General features: G+C 42.3%; 1 protein-coding gene across 2 annotated transcripts in view; it reads right to left on the bottom strand.

Annotated features, from left to right (window-relative positions):
* The window catches only part of TRHDE (thyrotropin releasing hormone degrading enzyme), a 347,541-nt gene that overhangs the window by 268,842 nt on the left and 59,696 nt on the right, over nt 1–19,003 (bottom strand). For both annotated transcript variants that reach the window (XM_075931938.1, XM_075931934.1), the window contains exon 3: nt 4,422–4,548. In XM_075931938.1, coding sequence (XP_075788053.1) covers nt 4,422–4,548 — 127 coding nt within the window. The remainder of the gene's footprint in view (nt 1–4,421; nt 4,549–19,003) is intronic.

Here is a 19,003-nt window from a genome sequence, read left to right as displayed (position 1 = left end):
ATAACAACTCCACCAAAGGCACCACAGACGTTTGAAAAACAGAATGTTTATCAGGCAGATTGATTTAAATCAAAGCAATTTAAATCACAAATTTTAATCAGCAAGCAGGAAACCATGATTTAAGTAACACATTTTAATTGTTTTGTGTTTGTACTTTTTAGTTATTTTCCTTAACAGAGGTTTATTACCATTAAAAGATGTTGATTTGAATCTAATCATTCACTAAATTTGAGGAGTTCCCTTTGCTAACCAGAATACACAGACATACACACACACACACTTTTATACGCACACATTTAGACACATACACATACATTTAAGTAATTATATATCCTAACTTAAATTGTCCTTGTGTACTTGCAGCAGTGAAAACACAGTCAAAAACAAATCACACAACCACATTGGCGAGCCAAACTGGTTCATAAGAAGACTTTTAGCCCACTCTGAGACAAGCTCAAATAACTGGAGCCAGTTTGGAATGCCCAAATCAAAGCGCATGACAGACTGGCACAGAAATTGAACTAATTGCCAATCTAACAGAGAAAGGTGTAAGATAGTCCAGTATCTGGAAGTTAAAGCTAGACAGATTCAGATGGGAACTAAGGTTTAGATTTTTAATAATGAGGGCAATTAATCTTTGGAACAATTTACCAAGGCTCCTGATGGATTCTCTATCACTGATAATTTTAAATAAAGATTGGATTTTACGAGGCTGGTTACCTTTCATCTCTGCTGCCCACCGGCTCTTGATATAATTTAAGGATGCTCTATGGCCTGTGTTATACAGGAGGTCAGACATGATTTCCAGTGTGCTCCCTTCGGCCTTGGAATCTATGAATCTACACAGACGTTTCAAAAATGCCAACATACAAGGAGTCCACACGCCCCACACACACATCATACATATGGTCAAAATGGGAGAAGAATCAGACAATGACCGGCCTGACCAAGAACTACTAGCTGTTAATAGGGCAGTATAACAACACAATGCATACGAAAGAGCATAGCACATGACAGCAGTGGGTCAACTGACTTAACAATTTTGCTGAACTGGAAAGGAAAATATCAAGACACATAGCAGGCAACATTTCAAAAATGCTGATGTGATTTAGGAATATAAACCAATTAGACTTACATTTGTGGACCACAGAGGTAATTACAACATTTTCCCCAGCAGACTTACACTAAACAAATTGTACACTCGGGGTGCTCTGTATGTTACTTTGAAAATTATGTTTCTTATCCTATAAACTAATTAATTTAGGGAGCCCACATGTCCCATTTTTAAAGGGACAGTCCCATATTTAAACCAATTGTCCCATATTTTCTCTCTCTCCCCTCTCATTAGTACTGAACAAATCCTTGCTCGCGAGCTGCCCACCTACCAGTGGTGAGTGGGGGCAGGTCCAGCAGCTAATGATGGGAGTGCAAGACTGGTGGTTGGGCAAAACTGAAGCATGCAAGGCTGGCAGCTCCCTCTGCTGCTCCATGAATGCAGTTCCTGCTGCTTGCCAGTTCTTGATCAATACATTCGTGTCCCACCCTACCCTGTCTCTGTTTCCAGCCAGCACTGGCTACTTGTAATGGTGGCTGGAGAGTGTGAGCTGGCTGTGGCTGGTTACAATGTGTGCCGCTACTGCCCACGGGCTCCATTGCTCCTCTATATCCTGCTCCTAGAACTGTGCAGACAACCAACCCCTGGTCAAATCATTCAGCTCACCAAGAGCCTTCCTGGCAAGCTTCTTCCTCCCCCCCACACCTGACAGCCTCTAGCTAGGCTGGCACCTAGGGAAAGCAGAAGGCTCTATGCCCCAGGGAACTGTCCAGAAAGAGCCAAGTCCTGCATTTGCCAAAGCCCCACACAGTGCTGGCATGGGGAAGCTTCTCCACCCTCAGCGAAACTCTGAAATGGTAATGAGAAAGCTATTTCCAGCCTTTTTGCATCTCAACCCTGCAGGATCCACAGCAACTACCCAGATAAGGGCATAACACCCTCTTCATAAACTGCCCCATCCTAGATTCTACCCCCAAAGCATGTAGTACTGCTCTCTCTCCAAGCACCCTCCCCTACTGGGCAATCTCTCTGGCCCGGTTAGCTGAAATCCCTGTAGACAGATTCTCTGAGCCCTGGAGCACAATGCGTCCTTAGGGACTGACCCCTTCCTGTCCACACTGCATGCAGGAGACAGAAGGTGGCTGGGATATGCCGATGGCCAGCAGCAACTTGGAGGTTTAGCTGCCTTTGACACTGTGCAGGCAGGAAGGGACAAGATGCTTTCCATCACGGGGTAGGAGGCAGGGGCAGGGGGGAAGAGAGGACCTCTCCAATACAAAGGCCAGGTCAGTCCCTACCCCAACCTCCACTACCCTGTAGCTGCAAGCAGCTCCCATCCCTTCCTTCCTTCAGTGCTGAAAGGCTGCTTCTGCCCATGGTGTGAACTCTGACAAATTTTGGGAGGGAGGTCTGTGATCCTGAATACCCACCACATGTTGCATTGAGAAGACGTGGCACCAGGTAACAAGATAGGTGGATGCTCCAGACATAGAAGGCGGATAGCACTGGGAGAGAGGGATGGGTCAAGGTGGTCAATCACCCTCATCCCCTTGTGAGAGGGTATATGGGAGAGTGTATATGTGCGTGAGTGTCCTCTCTCCTCACATACCTTAAAGAAGCTAAATAAAAAAACTCCATCTGTGTGGTAACTCTTTAACTGAGATTCTGTCAACTAGATGTTTATTTAAAAGTTTGTACAGTATAGTTATGATTGCCACTGAACTCTCTTGAATATAAGTAATATTACCCACTATCCTGTATTCAGCATAGGAAAATATGGTCACCCTAAGCTTTCTATAGTATTATGCTTTCTATAGTATTACTATATCATAACAAAGTCTCCATACACTAGAAACCTAATAGCATTAGATTTTAATCCTAAATTAGTCATTTTAATATAATTTATTGTAGAAAAACTACACATTCAGTATAGTGTTTTATAGTATAATCCTATAAATAGACTAAACTGCAAAGCATTCATTCTCTGACATATTTTAACAAAATACAATGCTTTGTAGCAACAACAAGTAAAACATATTAAGGTGAAAGGCAATTATGTTTTGTTAAAAATGTACATAAGTAGACCCAATCTCTACTTACTATTACCAGATGACCATTTTAAACTATCTACATTAATCATCTGAATCTCTTTGCAAATTATAAATTTTCAAAGGGAAGAAAGATATCCAATTTTTCCTTTTAATTACTTGTTAAAGTGAGTGGGGAACTTCAGCTGCCAAGCAAGCATTATTTATTCATTATAATATCATGTGGAGAAGTTTCTGACTTCTCCAGCTGGGGTTCAGCAATGCCCCAAAAATATTTCTGTCACAACTACATGTCACAACTTCTTGGGTAGGCAGTGCTAAATCGAGGGACGAAAATACAAACAAACAGTAACTTGTAGTCAGAAGAGAGTTCAATGTTTATAAGCATCCATGCCTCTAACAGAACACTGCTTGCATCCCATCATTTTAAAAGGACAAAAAAAAAGTCACATCATTCTTATTTAAAATGCATGCAACACCCACTTCAAACAATACTAATTACTTTATCTATCTACTACACCATTACTTGAAAGACTAATAAAGCTACCCAGCAGGCTAGTGCTTTAATGAAATAGGCCCTGAGCTCAAGGAAGGAACACCTGTGGTTCAAACTCTAACATTTGTGATCAAATACAAGCTTTATTCTTGTTGCTGAGCAATATTTTTTTTCTGGATCTTGATCAAACATATTCCTAAGGAGGAAGTATGTAACAATATAGTATGAAATAACTGAGGGAACGGGGGTGGGATACTGATGGAAAAATGTATAAAAAATGTCAATTTTTTAAATGAATCATCTGAACATCAAAATAAGCTCACAATTCTCTCAATAAGCAGTAATGTTTTCAAGCATATATTAATCATCATTATGAAACTATGCTAATCAACAAATATTTTCTTTAAATGTTGTAAACTTCCCATGTCCAGAGTTATTTTCAATTCTAATCCCTTTCTGCAGCTGAGCAATCAAGATATACATATGACTGAACAAACATAACCTGAGGGCTATCTAATGAGAGTGAGGCCCAACATGCTGAGCATCAGGAAAGCAGAAACTGATTAGCAAAGCTTCTATTCTCTAGAGTTTAAATGCCTAATAGATTTGATTGTTGTTACTAGCTGCACCTAAAGGCAAGATGATGAAGAGGTGAAAAATTGGCTTCTTCTCTGTAAGAGAATTTACAATTTCCTGTTCAATGTCCTTTCTAACTTAACCCCTCAAATTCTTCACCTTGAAGTCTACCAGCAAAAACAACCTTATTTTCTAACCTCTAGAATAGAGTTCCCTTGGATAATCAGTGTTCTCAGAAAAATCTTACCTAATTTTGGCAAGGAATAGGGCACTTTAAAGTAGTCTTCATAAAACTCAATGAGTCTCCTTGTAATATTTAGAGCATAGTCCCCAGATCCTCTTCTGATGGCATCAGGTCTTGCATATAATCGCACCTGATTAAAAAGAAAGCAAAAACAAATCAGTTCTCTTTCATGTTTTAAAACCATCCTAATTGCAGAGGTGAACCACTCTGAGGTTGTTGTGGTATTCTAGTCTCACAAAGCCAAATGTTACTTAGAAACCTTTCTGAAAAAATGGTGGTTGCAAGAACAGAACTTGCACAATTAATGTAACGAAGTTGAGAATGTCAATCAATTAGCGGTATGTGTTGCCAAATAAAAGACTTAACACTCCTTGCGTCAAAATAAATATTCAAAGCAATCACTTTCTTGTGTTTACTAGAGATATGATGGTGCAGTGGATTAGTATAACGGTTCCCTGCTTACTTTGAATATAGGCACGATGAAGTGGCTCAGTAGGACAGCAATTCATGGTTTGTAACAGGCATTGTATCAAGCCCAGAAAGTGTCTGTAGAATGGGTAAAAAATATATAATTCATTCTTCCTCCTTTTCTTTGGCACGGACATCTAGCCTCAATGAGCAAAATAAGACTGCAAAAACAAGCATTTATAAGCTTGTTCATGTACACAAATAATTAACATTCCCAAAGCCCATCCATGACTGTTCCAGGCCTCCATTTCCAGAATTCAATAAGTAAATTAAAGCTGTTCATACTTCTTATACCATTCAGATACCGAAGTGTTCCATATAAAATATCTCAGTTGTTTGCTTGCATGGCTCACCAAAGTGGAACAGTTATTCCTTCAACAAATACCCTTTCTAATTAAGGACTACATTGTGGACAGCTCCTGCAGAGAGACACATGGGAGTTGGAAGGGACGAGGAGCCAATTTCTTCAACATCCCCAAATCAGATTCTCCTAAGGGACTCTGTAGGCAATGGACTGTGTAAGGCTCCTGGTGCTAGCCAACAAAAAAAACAGACAAGGGGAGGACAGCCTTCTACAGAATCATAGAAATGTAGGGCTGCAAAGGATCTCAAGGAGGACCCACAGTGAGACAGGATCAGGATACCTAGATCATTCCTAACAGGTCTTTGTCTAAACTGTTCCTAAAAATCTCCAAGGATGCAGATTCCAAAACCTCCCTTGAAAGTCTATTCCAGTGCTTAATTATCTTTATCGTTGGAAAGTTTTTCCTAACATCTAACCTAGATCTCCCTTGCTGTATATTAAGCCCATTACTTCTTTTTCTTCTTACTACTTTGCTGGACATGGAGAACAATTGATCACTGGCTACTTTATAGTAGCCCTTAACACAGTATGATGCTAACAGTTACTAGAAGTGGCACCTAGGCTATGTCTAGACTGCAGGCTTCTTTCGAAAGAGGCTCTTTCGAAAGCATCTTTCGAAAGAGCCTCTTTCAAAAGATCGCGTCTAGACTGCAGGCGGATCTTTCGAAAGAGAAATCCGCTTTTTCGAAAGAGAGCACGCAGCGAGTCTGGATGCTCTCTTTCGAAGACGGCCTCTTTACATTGAAGAACGCCTTCCTTCGAAAGAGGAACTTTCGAAGGAAGGCGTTCTTCCTCGTGAAACGAGGTTTACCGCCATCGAAAGAAAAGCCGCGTTCTTTCGAAATAATTTCGAAAGAACGCGGCTTGAGTCTGGACGCAGGGGAAGTTTTTTTGGGAAAAGGCTACTTTTCCCGAAAAAACCCCTGAGTCTGGACACGGCCCTAGTGATTAGGGGGAAGTCCCTTCTTAGTGTGAAATAGGGTTGGTAGGGGAGCCCAAACCCTCACATTCTACCAGGATGTTCTCCAGGGCCCTGCAAAGATTGTCAAAAGTCCAGTACTCAGGAACACCTTAAAGCTGCCCTACTTTGGCCACTGCCTACCACCCACTCACTTATTCACGTTCTGCAATCTGTAGCAAAAAAGGTAATTGAAAAACTGCACCTTCAGCAAGGGCGCCTTTTCAGGTGCATGCAGGCATGCATTCTGGGATGCAGCTTGCTTTTCTTCCAGTTTCCCTGACGATAAGGGAAAAAGGGAAAAGTACACAGTTTCTGTGCATGCCTCTCACTGCTGGCTGGAGAAGGGAGCAAGCAGAGAAGTAATTCATGGAACCCAAGTACTTTTCCCTCACTCCCTTATTGTCAGGGGAATGGGAAGAAAGCAAACTGTGCTTGTGCCCCCTCCCTCCCGCTCTCCCAAAACGGTGCCCTTGTCTTCAGTCTGGCCCAGAAGTTGTCTCCTCTTTTCCAAAAGAGGCTTCTGCAGCAACCCTTCCCAGGAGCTTCCAGCACAGTTCCTTCTCCTTGCCTTGCTGGTCCCTTGCTGAGCTGTCTGGCTTCCTTTCCAAGTTCTACCTCCATTTGGAGCATGCTCTGCAGGTACAGATAGGAAGGGTCATCTGGGTCCAGAACTGCTCTTTAACCTCATCAGTTTTAGTGTGGGATTTATACAATTCATCACAGACTTATCAGGTCCCCTCTCAGTTTTCTCTTCTCAAAACTAAACATGTCAAGTTTTCTTGACTCTAATAGGTCAGGTTTTCTAAACCTTCTGTAATTTTTGCTGCACTCCTCTGAACTTTTTCCAATTTGCCCATAGTTTTCTTAAAGTGCTGCACTCAAATCTAGACATGCTACTCCAGATGGGACCTCACCAGTGCCAAGAAGATTAGAACCACTATCTTCCATGTCTCACATTCATCACTCCTGTTGATGTACCTTTTTTGCACCTGCATCACACTGTTGACTCGTATCCAGTTTCTGATCCCCTATAATCTCTTGATCCTTTTCACCAGTACCACTGCCTATCCAGTTATTCCCTCCTTTTCTTGTTGTGCATTCAATTTCCTCTTCCAAAGTATCGTATATTAAATTTTATCTTCTTGACTTCAGCCCAACTCTCCGATTTGTCAAGGTCATTTTGAATTATAATGCTGTCCTCCAACCAAGTGCTTGCAAGCTCCATTGCCCAGCTTGGTATGATCCACAGATTTTATAAGCATGATCTATACTCCATTGTCCAAGTCATTGATGAAAATATTGCACAGTATGGGACCCAAGAGAGACCTTCAGGATCACAGTAGATCTGCAGTTCTCAAACTGTAGGTTGGAACCACAAAGTGGTTAACAACCCCAATTTAAAGGGGTTCCCAAGCTGGTGTTAGACTTGGTGGGGCACTGGGCTCAGGCACAAAGACCAAACCTCACCACCCTGGGCCAAAGCCAATGCCCAAGGATTTCAATCCTGAATGGCAGGGCTTAGGTTACAGCCACCCTCTCAGGTCTGAAGCCCTTGAGCTCTGCCTCTCCCCTACCCCCCAGGGGCAGTAGGTCTTGGTCTTTAGATTTGGCCCTCCAATCAGATCGGTGGGGCTCAGGTGGGCTCAAGTTTTGGTCTCCCCCTCCCCTTCCTTGGGTCACACACTAATTTTTATTAAAAGAAGGGGATCAGAGTGCAATGAAGTTTGAGAATCCATGCACTAGATATGTCCACTTAGTTTGATAGTGAACCATTGATAACTACTCTTTAAAGTAGTCTTTCAATCACTTTTGCTCCCACCTTGATAGTAATTCCATTGAAACCACATTTTCCTAGACTGCTTATGAGACTGTCATGTGGGACTATGTCAGAAGCCTTATTAATCAAGATATAGCATGTCTATAGCTTCACCATATCCATTAAGCCAGTAACCTAATCAGAGAAGGAAATTGGGTTGGTTTAGCATGATTTTGTTCTGAACAAATCCATGTTGGTTATTACTCATCACCCAATTATCCTCTAGGTGCTTACAAAGTGATGGTTTAAATAAATTTGTTCCTATATCTTTCCAAGTATCAAAAGTTAGGGTAAGTCATCTATAATTCCCTGGGTCCTTTTTAAAGATAGGTATTATGTTTGGCATTCTCTAGTCCTCTGGGACTTCACTTTTCCTCCATGAGTTCTCATATGTAATTTTTAACAGTTCAGAGATTGCTTCAGCCAGTTCCTTAAGTACCTTAGGACAAATTGCATTAGAGCCACCGCTTCCCGCTGCTCCGATTGGTTGCAAAGAGCGAAACGGAGCCAATGGGAGTCACGAAGCTCCATGGCTGCGGCGCTGGTAAGTAAACAAACCCAGGTGGCCAGTTAATGTGCTTCTCTAAGTGTTCCCATGGAACACTTTCAGAAACACTGATCTAGAGCTAACATACCTTTCTTCGAATATTCACCTGTTGTCATCTGGCCTCACCCGGTCACATAATATCTAGTTTAGAGTGTGGCTGTCTGTGAGTCTGTTTGTTCAAGACTCCTCCTAACTGGGAAGAACTAAGGCCAAATTTGGTATCCAGCTTCCTCCTCTCCTAACTGAAAGCAAGACCAGGGTTTGGTTGTGCCTGGAGAACCAGAAGCCCCATAAAAGGGAATGTTTTCCATAATATGCAAATGGAGTGGCTGCTGTTCATAGAGATGTGATATGAGAGTGACCACTGGGGCAGTGACCCTGCAAGAGTAAGCTATCCTGCACAGTGTACACTGAGGGCAGCTGTACCACCAAGGGAGTGGCCAGCAAGGCTGAGACTCTGACATCATGCCTGCCAACACACTGGGTAAAGAGCCCCTCTGTCTCAAACCCTTTCCTCGTCTCCCGTCTCTTGACCACAACACCGGGGGGGGGGGGGAAGGGGTAGAGAAAAAAAGGCCCTGATGGCTGAGGGAGGCCAGGACGGGGGAGGGGGGGGTGGAGAAAAGAAAATGCCCCTGCAGTTGGGGGTGGAAGACTGGGGGAGAAAAAGCTTGTGCTGGATGAGATCCCTAGCCCTGAGCTCATCTTCATCCCACAACACACACACACACACACAGCTTCCTGCACTGCCCTCCTATATCCCCAAGTCCCTGCCCTGACTCCTGCGCACCCTAAGCATCAGCACCATGCCCTGAAGGACCCAGGCAACGCAAGGTAAATCTGCTACTCAAATAAAATTGATTCCCCTACATTTCGCAATGCAGAAAAATCACATTACTTTATTAACTACATAGGTTAGAGTGAACAATAATATATAATTATTATACATGTTCTTGCAAGCTGTTTGAGAGTTACACTGAGTCACGATCTACATTAATTTAAATAGAATCAAGCATTGACGTACTTGTGGGTTTGGACCCAAATAGAAATAAAAGTAATTTGCATGAAATCTGTTTTCAGCCTTAAAAAACAGTTTAGGGAATAATTCACCAAATCTTCATGGTGATCTCATTGACTATAGTGAGACTACTAGTCTGTGTAAAGGATACTGCTAAGAGTAAAAGCGTGGAGGAGTTGTATCTACTTTGTAATTACATTACTGTCTAATTTGCCTGTCCATCATCAGCATTTTTGTCTACTTTGGTCTTAATCCAGCAAACACTTTTACAAGTAATTTTATGACTATCAGCATGCTTGCACTCCAGAATCATGATTCTTTGGGGTACGACAGTGTATGCAAAGTGCAAGTTACATATTTTTGCTATAAAATAATTACATAAAAACTCATTTAAAGAATGTTAAGCTGACACTCAAAAAAATCAAGCCCTCTAAAACTAAGAAATTGGAAAAATCAAGGTTTTCTGCATGACCCTGCCTCACTCATGAATGGACAGTTATTCACGTATCTATTTATCTTCCTCATTCCATGTGTTGCCCTATGCATTATTTACTGAACATCATTTAAACCCTACTCTGAATACAAAAGTATTTTGTTTTGTTTTGTTTTAAAAAATTAAATCCTGCATATCTACCATGAAAGTAAATGCCAGTGGTACCATGTAATCCAGCACACAATGAGCTCAAAAGTGTACAGAGCAAGGGATATCACAACACCTGTTGAAATCAGAATTGCCCGTGAATTAAGCCTAGTGGTGATAAAGAAGCCATCAGCACATTGTGCATCAGTACAGACACAAATGAGTAGCAAATAGTAGCAGCGTAAGATACTTTACTACACAGTGTAGTTGTCCCTGCCCATGACTTGGATCTGACTGGCCCTGGTCTGTTGTATTTCATACATGCCCTTGCTCAAGGTAATGAGCGGATGCCAATGATGGACCCATCAGACAAGGGCCTAGTTTTCCAATAATAGTGAAGGCAAATGGGCCCCAACTATCAATGCATGGAGCACATAGGGAGGAAGAAGAATCTGATCTTCATAAAGATCATTCACACCAACAGGAACCAATGACATCTAGCAGAAGAGTTCCTGGGAAGGGAGATGGAATCTGAAAAATAACTCTGCCTCTACAACTCTGGTCCAAGGAGGCAGAGTGAAACAAAGAGGCAAGCAGCCATGACAAACTATGACAACAGCACCAAGGTTATAGCCCATATCATTACCAACTCCAGGGGAGGGACATGTCTGCATGCACAAGAGGGGTGCAACCAAAACACAGCTTAAGGAAGGTGCAGGCCCAGTCCAAATTAGACCTTAGATGCTTGTTATATCATCATGTGGAACACGATAATAGTGACTAGCACCAGGTCCAAAACAGCTCCTCAAAAAAATTCACTTGTTACAAGATAATAATCATCAGCATCACAGAGTCCCTTTTGCTCCAGAATGATCAAGTTACTGCAAAAGGAGCACCCTTCCTTCACTTGGATGGTTCATATCAAACTCAAGGTGTGCACTTGCTATTAGACAACCTCTATCACAAACTTAGCTAGATGGAACCCCATCTCTCCACTCTTACTCTGTTTGGCTCTATCACCATTATGGTGATTTATCTATCATTATGATGACCAATAGAAGACACATCATCAGTGGAAAGATTGCATTCTATCATCAAAGAGCAGCAAAAATCCAGTCAACTCCACCATATGACTTGTTGCTAATGCTCAACAATTTCTATGCCATGATTGGGAATGAAACTGTGAAAGGTCCCTTTGATTAAAAATCGTCAAACAACACCATTACCCAGCTTCTGACACTGGGTACCGCTGAAGGCTTGTCTGTCAGAGCTCATACTTTAGGCAGCTTAACAACTATCACTGGTCCTGGATTTCAAACAATGGACATGCCATAGAGGAAACTACCCACATCCTTGTCAGAAATCTCTCCATAGTGAAATCTCACTTGGACGTCAGCAGCACAGAAGCACCAGCAAACTCAGACCTTAGGACTCTCACTGCATTTTCTAATTGCTCACAAGCCAGGCATCCAGCAGCAGTACAACATCCAGTGCCTGTCTAATGTCTGCTGTTGAAAACATAAAATAAACACAGGCCATCCAGGGTGACATAAGTAACCTCACTACCACTAGAATGACATGGAAATCACTTGGCATGATATACATAATACTATATCACATGGCACCACTGGAGACATCTGAAGCTGCCTGTCACACAAGAAACCTTGACTTTCTAAAGAGGCCTTTGATATATTAAGAAAAAAGGTAGAATCACAAAAGCCGAGAGATGGACAAGAATGTAAATGTATGAAAGGCATTTTCCAGATCTTAGCAAAATGTGACCATGAGATTTACATCAGGTCCCTGGCTGATGAAGCAACATTGGCCTAAGGTACAAAAATCCACCATTTCATATGTATAGGTCAGATTATGTTTTTAAGTGTGCATTACTTCGCATATCTCAATACTGACCCAAACGTCAACCCTCTTACGGGGAGACCTGGAGCAGCTAGAAACATTCTGTATATGCACTACCAGCGCCAAAACCTGAGCATAAAGTGATTTGACTTTGTACAAACTATCATTATCTTGCAGAGTGCTGGTCTTCCTTATTCTATCACTCATATTTAAAAGAAGCTTTGTATGATCTTTGGCCAGGTCATGAAAATAGATAAAAATGCCCCAGGATACCATGCTTTCAAACTCTTCATCGACACGTAAGGTAGTGCACAGCCTGACCCTATCTGGCACCATCTGCAGGGTTACTCCATAGATTCATGATATAACTGACCCATTTGGGGGAAATCACTACATGATGCCAGGTCTGACACCATCAACCAAAGCTCCTCTGTCTGACACGAGTCCTCAGTAGACAGTGAGTGATTTATGACCGGCCCAATGCCACTAAACTGGGTATTCAAAAGATTCTACTGTACATTGCCCACATGTACACGACATCATTCCAGAACTTCTAATGTCCGAATCTTTCATCTGTGATGTGAGAAACACAATCCTGGATAAAGATTCCAGCATGCAAGCAAACTTTGCCATACCATTTGGTTATTACAGATGGTTGTACATTCTGACAGGTAAAAGCCCAGCATCTGAGGTGTTCCAGACAAAGGTCACCCAAGTGTTGAAAGAACTGCCTTGAATGAAAATAATTGAGGATTATAACCTTACTGTAAGCAAAGGAAACAATGATACAGAAGCTGAAAGAGACAATGACAAAAAATTACAATGCTGAATCACCTTTTAATGAGCTGCTCTGGAGAAACAATGCAGGGACAAGAATATAAACCAAATGAGAAAAATGTGACTTAGACAGTTTGAGGTGACATACAAGGGACGACAGCAAATCCCAAAGAGTTCATGACAGCCAGAGTCATACAGGTTCCACTCAAGCACAGCAAAAAATCTTAAATGAATGAAACAATACCATAGAATCTCTATGAATAGAAATTCCACGTTCAATAATAAGAGTATGGTAGTAAGAATGTATTACTGTCCATTTGACTAGAACGGTGATGAACTGTGAAATACTTAGAAATATTAGAGAGGTTACAAAAACAGAAAACCCAAAGATACTGGGGGAGTTCAGCTATCCCCATATTAATTGGGATGTGTCACCTCAGGACAGGTGACAGAGATAAAATTTCTAAACATCACAAATGACTGCTTCTTAGAACAGCTAGTCATGGAACTCATAAGAAAAGAGGCAATTTTTTATTCAGTCCTAAATTGGGCACAGTACTTAGTCTAAGAGGTGAATAAAGTTAAATTACCAGATAACCATAACCATAATGTAATTTAGTGTTTCTCCCTAGAAGGATGCTACGTTGAAGAAAACTGCAAATGCAGCATTTAACTTCAAAAAAGGAGAACTACACAAAATGAAGAGGCTACTTAAACAGAAATTAAAAGGGGCAGTCACCAGGGTGAAATCAGGGTCATTTCTACCAGTGCTGGTATCCTACACACTCCAGGACTGGCGCGCGCAAACACACACACACACACACACACACACACACACTTACTTACTTACTTACTGGGGGGAAGAGTAGCCATTCTGTGGCAGGTGTTGTAGGGGCAGAAGCTGTGGGGAAGAGGAGGTTGCCAACTCTCCCAAACCAGACGCAATTTGCTGCAGTGGCATCCAGTCCATCTGCTCCATGAGAGTTAGCAGCCTTGGAGCAAGGCAGGGAAGGTGGCTTACCTAAAGCCTCAAGGGAACAGGTTAGAGGCACGCATGGTGGTGAGTGACACAAAGGTCGGGCCAGAGGGCGCAGGAGGAGCTGCAAGTGGCACACTGCTGGCCAGAGAGAAGCAGCGCTTTGAAGGAGAAACCGCAACTTCTCTCCAGTCATGGAGTCCTCCAGCCCATGCTCACACCACTCACTGCTGCTGCCTGGTGAGCAGGGGCTGGGCGCATACCCATGGAGAAGGGTGGCCAGGGGATGCATCTGAGAGCTGCCGGAGCGCCAGCACTGAGAGCACTTTTGGCAGAGCCAGGGGATGAGTATGTCAGAGCCAGCACTACACACAGCTGCTTAACATATCATCCCTATGATCAGGCACTACTAAATTTGGGGCATCTGGTGTCCAAATTTAGTTTTGCCCTATGCATCTACATATGCTTAAGAATGGTCCTGGGTGAAATACCTGCAAACAGTATGGAAACTTAAAAAAAACCATAATAGAATTTCAGATTATGTGTATATCCCAAATAAAGTATACAATAAGAAGACCAATAAACCCACTACCACTGTGGCTAAACAACAGAATAAACAAGGTAATTAGAAACAAACAGTCATCCTTTAAAAACTGGAAGTCAAATCTTACTGAGGAAAATAGAAAGGATCATAAGCTCCGGCAAGTCAAGTATAAAAATATAATTGGGCAGGCCAGAAAGTAATCGGAAGAGCAACTAGCAAAAGTCACAACAATTAACAGCAAAAAAAAAAAAAAAATTAAGTACATCAAAAGCAGGAAGCTGGCCAAACAATCATTGGGGCTATTAGATAATTAAAGGGCTAAAGAATTTCTCAAGGAAGATAAGACTGTTGCAGAGAAATGAAATGAAGTCTTTGCATTGATCCTCATTGCAGAGGATGTGAGGGAAAACTCCCATGCCTATTGTTTAGATGATAAATCTGAGGAACTGTCCAAAATGAAAAGTCAATAGAGGTGGATATGGAACAAATTGATAATTAAACAACCATAAGTCACCAAGGCCAGATAGTATTCACCCAAGAGTTCTGAAGGATCTTAAATATGAAATTGCAAAACTATTACTAACTGTGGTACCTATCAGATAAATCAGGCTCTGTACCAGATGACTGGTACAGCTAATGTGATGCTGATTTCTGTTTAAATGACTCTAAAGAATATCTAGCAATTAGAGGTCAGTAAGCCTAACTTCAGTACTGGGCAAACTGATTGAAACTCGAATAAAGAACAGAATTATCAGACACATAGATGAACACAATACTGGGGAAAAGTCAAAATGGCTACAAAATTACATCAAAGAGAAATAATGTCTCACTGATCCATTAGAATACTTTGAGGGAAGCCAACAAACACGTAGAAGGGTGATATAGTGGTGATATATTATGTTAGGACTTTCAGAAGGCTCTTAAGAAAGTAAGGAGTGATGGGACAAGAGGGAAGGTCTTCTCATGGCTCAGTAAATGGTTAAAAAGATAGAAACAAAACGTCAGTTTTCACTGTGGAGAAAGGTAAACACAATGGTGCCCAGATAATCTATACTGGGACCTGTCGGTGCTCTTTAACATATTCATAAATGATCTGTAAAAAGGGGTAAACTTGCAGATGATACAAAATTACTCATGACAATTAAATCCAAAGCTGACTGTGAAGAGTTGCAAATGGATCTCAAAACAAAATGGCAGATGAAATTCAGTCTTGATGATTGCAAAATAATACATTTTGGAACACATAATCCCAACTATACATACAAAGTGATGGGATCTAAATTAGCTATTACCACTCAAGAAAGAGATCTTGGAGTCACTGTTGATAATTCTCTGTAAAACATCTGCTCAATGTGCAGCAGCAGTCAAAAAAGCTAATAGGATGCTAGAAACCATTAGGAAAGGGGTAGATAATGAGACAGAAAATATCATAATGCCACTATATAAATCCACGGCACGCCCACACTGAGTACTGCATGTTGTTCTGATCTCTCCATCTCAAAAAGATAGACTGAAATGGAAAAAGTACAAGGGAGGGCAATAAAAACGATCAGAGATATCAAATAGATTCTTTATGCGGGTATATGGAAAAAAACATAGTTCATCTGAAAAACAGCAGGAGGGGATGTGATCAGGTCTATACAAATCAAGAATAGTTTGGAATGAGAATATAAGGAAGTTTTACTTACCACTTCACATAAGACAAAAATAAGCAGTTACCCAATAAAACAGGCAGCAAGTTTAAAACAAACATAAGGAAGGATACAACTCACAGCCAACATGTGGCCTTACTGTCAGGGGATGTGATAAAAGCCAAAAGTATAAGTGGGTTAAAAAAGATGTATATACGTTCATGGAGGACAGGTCCATCAATGGCTATTAGGCAATATGGTCTAGGATGCAACCACATGCTCTGAGTGTGCTAAGTCTCTGGTCATAGGAAGCTGGGACTAGACGAGAGAGGATGAATCACTTGATAAACTGCCCTGTTCTGTTAATTCCAGCTGAAGCATGTGGCACTGCTTACTGCCAGAAGACAGGATACTGGGCTGGATGGGCAATTGGTCTGACCTAGTATAAGCATTCTTATGTTCTTACTGGAATGATAAATGTTCTAAGTTCTGTCCACATCTGGCTGCAGTAGTGGAACCCATACATCAGCTCATAAGGCAGGATGTTGAATGGGACTGCATAAGTCCACAATAGTAAGCATTTGAAACACTAAAACAAATGATAATAGATGCCCATGTCCTGAGGCAGCACCAGCCAGAAGAGCCACTGACACTCCAGTGTGCACTGGAAAGGGGATTGGGAGTGGCTCTTCTGCAACAACAGCTGGTCATTTATACCAGCAAAACATTGTCAGTGACTGAAAGGGATAGGCTTAAATCAAAAGAGAGCTTCAGGCTGTGCTATCTGGAGTGGGGTGATTCCATTAACACAGCCATGGCCACCCAGGAATAGTGCTGTCAGACCACAAACCCTTCGAGACAGCCATGGCAAAGCTTCTTTTTAGTGCTCCAAAGAGATTGCACTGCATGCTGAGGCCTGTCCTGCACTAACTATCATGTAGATCAGATATTGCCCAGGACAATTACTGGTGTTAACAAAGATCCTGAGCAGAACACATATACAGGCAGTCCCCGGGGTTACGTACAAGATAGGGACTGTAGGTTTGTTCTTAAGTTGAATTTGTATGTAAGTCGGAACTGGTACATATTGTAGGGGAAACTCTAGCCAAACATTTCTCCAGAGCTCAGTTTTATTCTCCCACACCTCACTTCCCTCAGTCCTTTATTCTCAAGCTGAGGTGTCTGCTGAGAAAAGCCGCTCTGTGTCTCCCTGGTCTGCTGGGGGGAAGCAGCTACTGTGGGGTTGCCTCACCCTGTTTGTAAGTAGGGATCCAATGTAAGTCGGATCCATGTAACCCGGGGACTGCCTGTACTCAGCATCAGCAAGACGGGGGAAAGCATTCAGGTTACTGAATCCATTAACATACTTCACTCTCCCCTAGTTTCAGCTGCAAAGCTGATGGAAATCAGAGGCTATGCAAAAGGACATACAACCACAAGCAGTCAAGAGTGTAAGCTAGCAGAGTGGCCAGAATGAAAAAAGCAAATACTGGAAGGAGCAGAAGCATATTTTCAAGTTAAAGATGAGGTGAGTGTACAGGCTAGAATCATATTTCAAGGACAGAGCGCTGCTGAGTCTGTCTCATTACATCAGAATAGCCCGTAAAAAACATATGCCTCACACGTGGGCAATTGACAGCTATCTTATTTGGGATCAAGAGCTTTTTTGCTAGCTGGTGAATACAGAACTCTCCTCTTTGATCAAAAGGTCTGACACCTACCAGCCATGTGATAATCACAAGGATAAAGAACACTGTTCTTAAGTAATCTAAAGGAACAGGAGACACTTGTCAGCCAGCAGATACAAGAGAGAGCCTACAGAGATACATAGAACCATTCCCAGGCCAACCTCACAGTGAGGTCAGAGTCCACAGAGATAATTTGCTAGACTTGGAGACCCAGATGACAGACAAAAATAAGTCACTCCTTGTGTGATCACCTGTTGTGGAGATTAAAGTATTGCAAAGACTATATAACCAAATGAATCTGTTGTAAAGATGAGACACCAACTCGGTCATATACTACAGATTGGACCTCCCTGGTCCGGCACTCTTAGGACCTGACTGGTCCCAAATCACAGTGTTTGCTGGACTAGGGGAGGTCAAGGCTCCTCTCCAGGTTATGGGCATGCCCAGAACCTGGGTTTCCCTCCCTATGGTTATCCCCATGCCAGGGCTTACCACAAGGGCTCTACGGCCTGGGGTTCCCCAGGGCTGGACTCCCTACCCACTGCAGGACCAGCCCCTGCCAGCCCAGGTGGGGCTCCCCAGCACCTTCAGGACTCCCAGCTAGCTTGTGCTCCTCACCTCTGGGGCTCTCCTTTCCAGCAACATCTGTGGTTCCTCCTTCCAGACCATGGATTATGCTGGACCAGATTGTCCCAGATTTGGGAGGTTCAACCTGTAGCAACCTCTGGCCAAAAGGACACGGGGCAGGATTTTGGTGCCAATTATGTATTTTAAATGTTTCTTTCAATATTGGTAGAATAGGGAAGATGTATCATGGTCAGTGGTACCAGAGTAAGAGGGCCCATATTCCCTGGAGGTACAGTTATTGAGGTGACATCAAAAGACAAGAAATGTGTGGAATTTTGCTGGAAGTAACCTAGTCACAAGGTCTGCCCTGGTGTAGCTGTGGCCAGTCTCCTGCCCGCCCACCACACAGTCCTATGGGCCACCCTGATATGGCCAGGGTCCTGCCTGTTGGTCCAACACAACCAGAGCTACTCTGGCCGAATACAGCTGGCTTTCCACCTGGGATTGGGAAAGGTTCAGTTAACCAGTTAGCCAGTAAGCATTCCAGTAAGTCTAATGCTTACCAGGTAACCAGTTGTATATTACTCTAGAACAGTGGTTCCAAATCTTTTTGAACATACGGACCCCTTTTCAATCTATTAAAATGTTACAGAGCCCCCAAACAATAGAGCTGTCTTCAAACACTCCATTACTTGATAATCATTTGAAATGTATAATAGTTCATGTTATCTAAACAAATATAGTAGTGTTGAGAGATAATAGAGCGTGTCCATATTGAAATGTAACAACTT

Source organism: Pelodiscus sinensis, chromosome 1 (genome assembly GCF_049634645.1).
Source record: "Pelodiscus sinensis isolate JC-2024 chromosome 1, ASM4963464v1, whole genome shotgun sequence".
NCBI lineage: Eukaryota > Metazoa > Chordata > Testudines > Trionychidae > Pelodiscus > Pelodiscus sinensis.
This window is presented reverse-complemented; position numbering and strand designations above follow the sequence as displayed.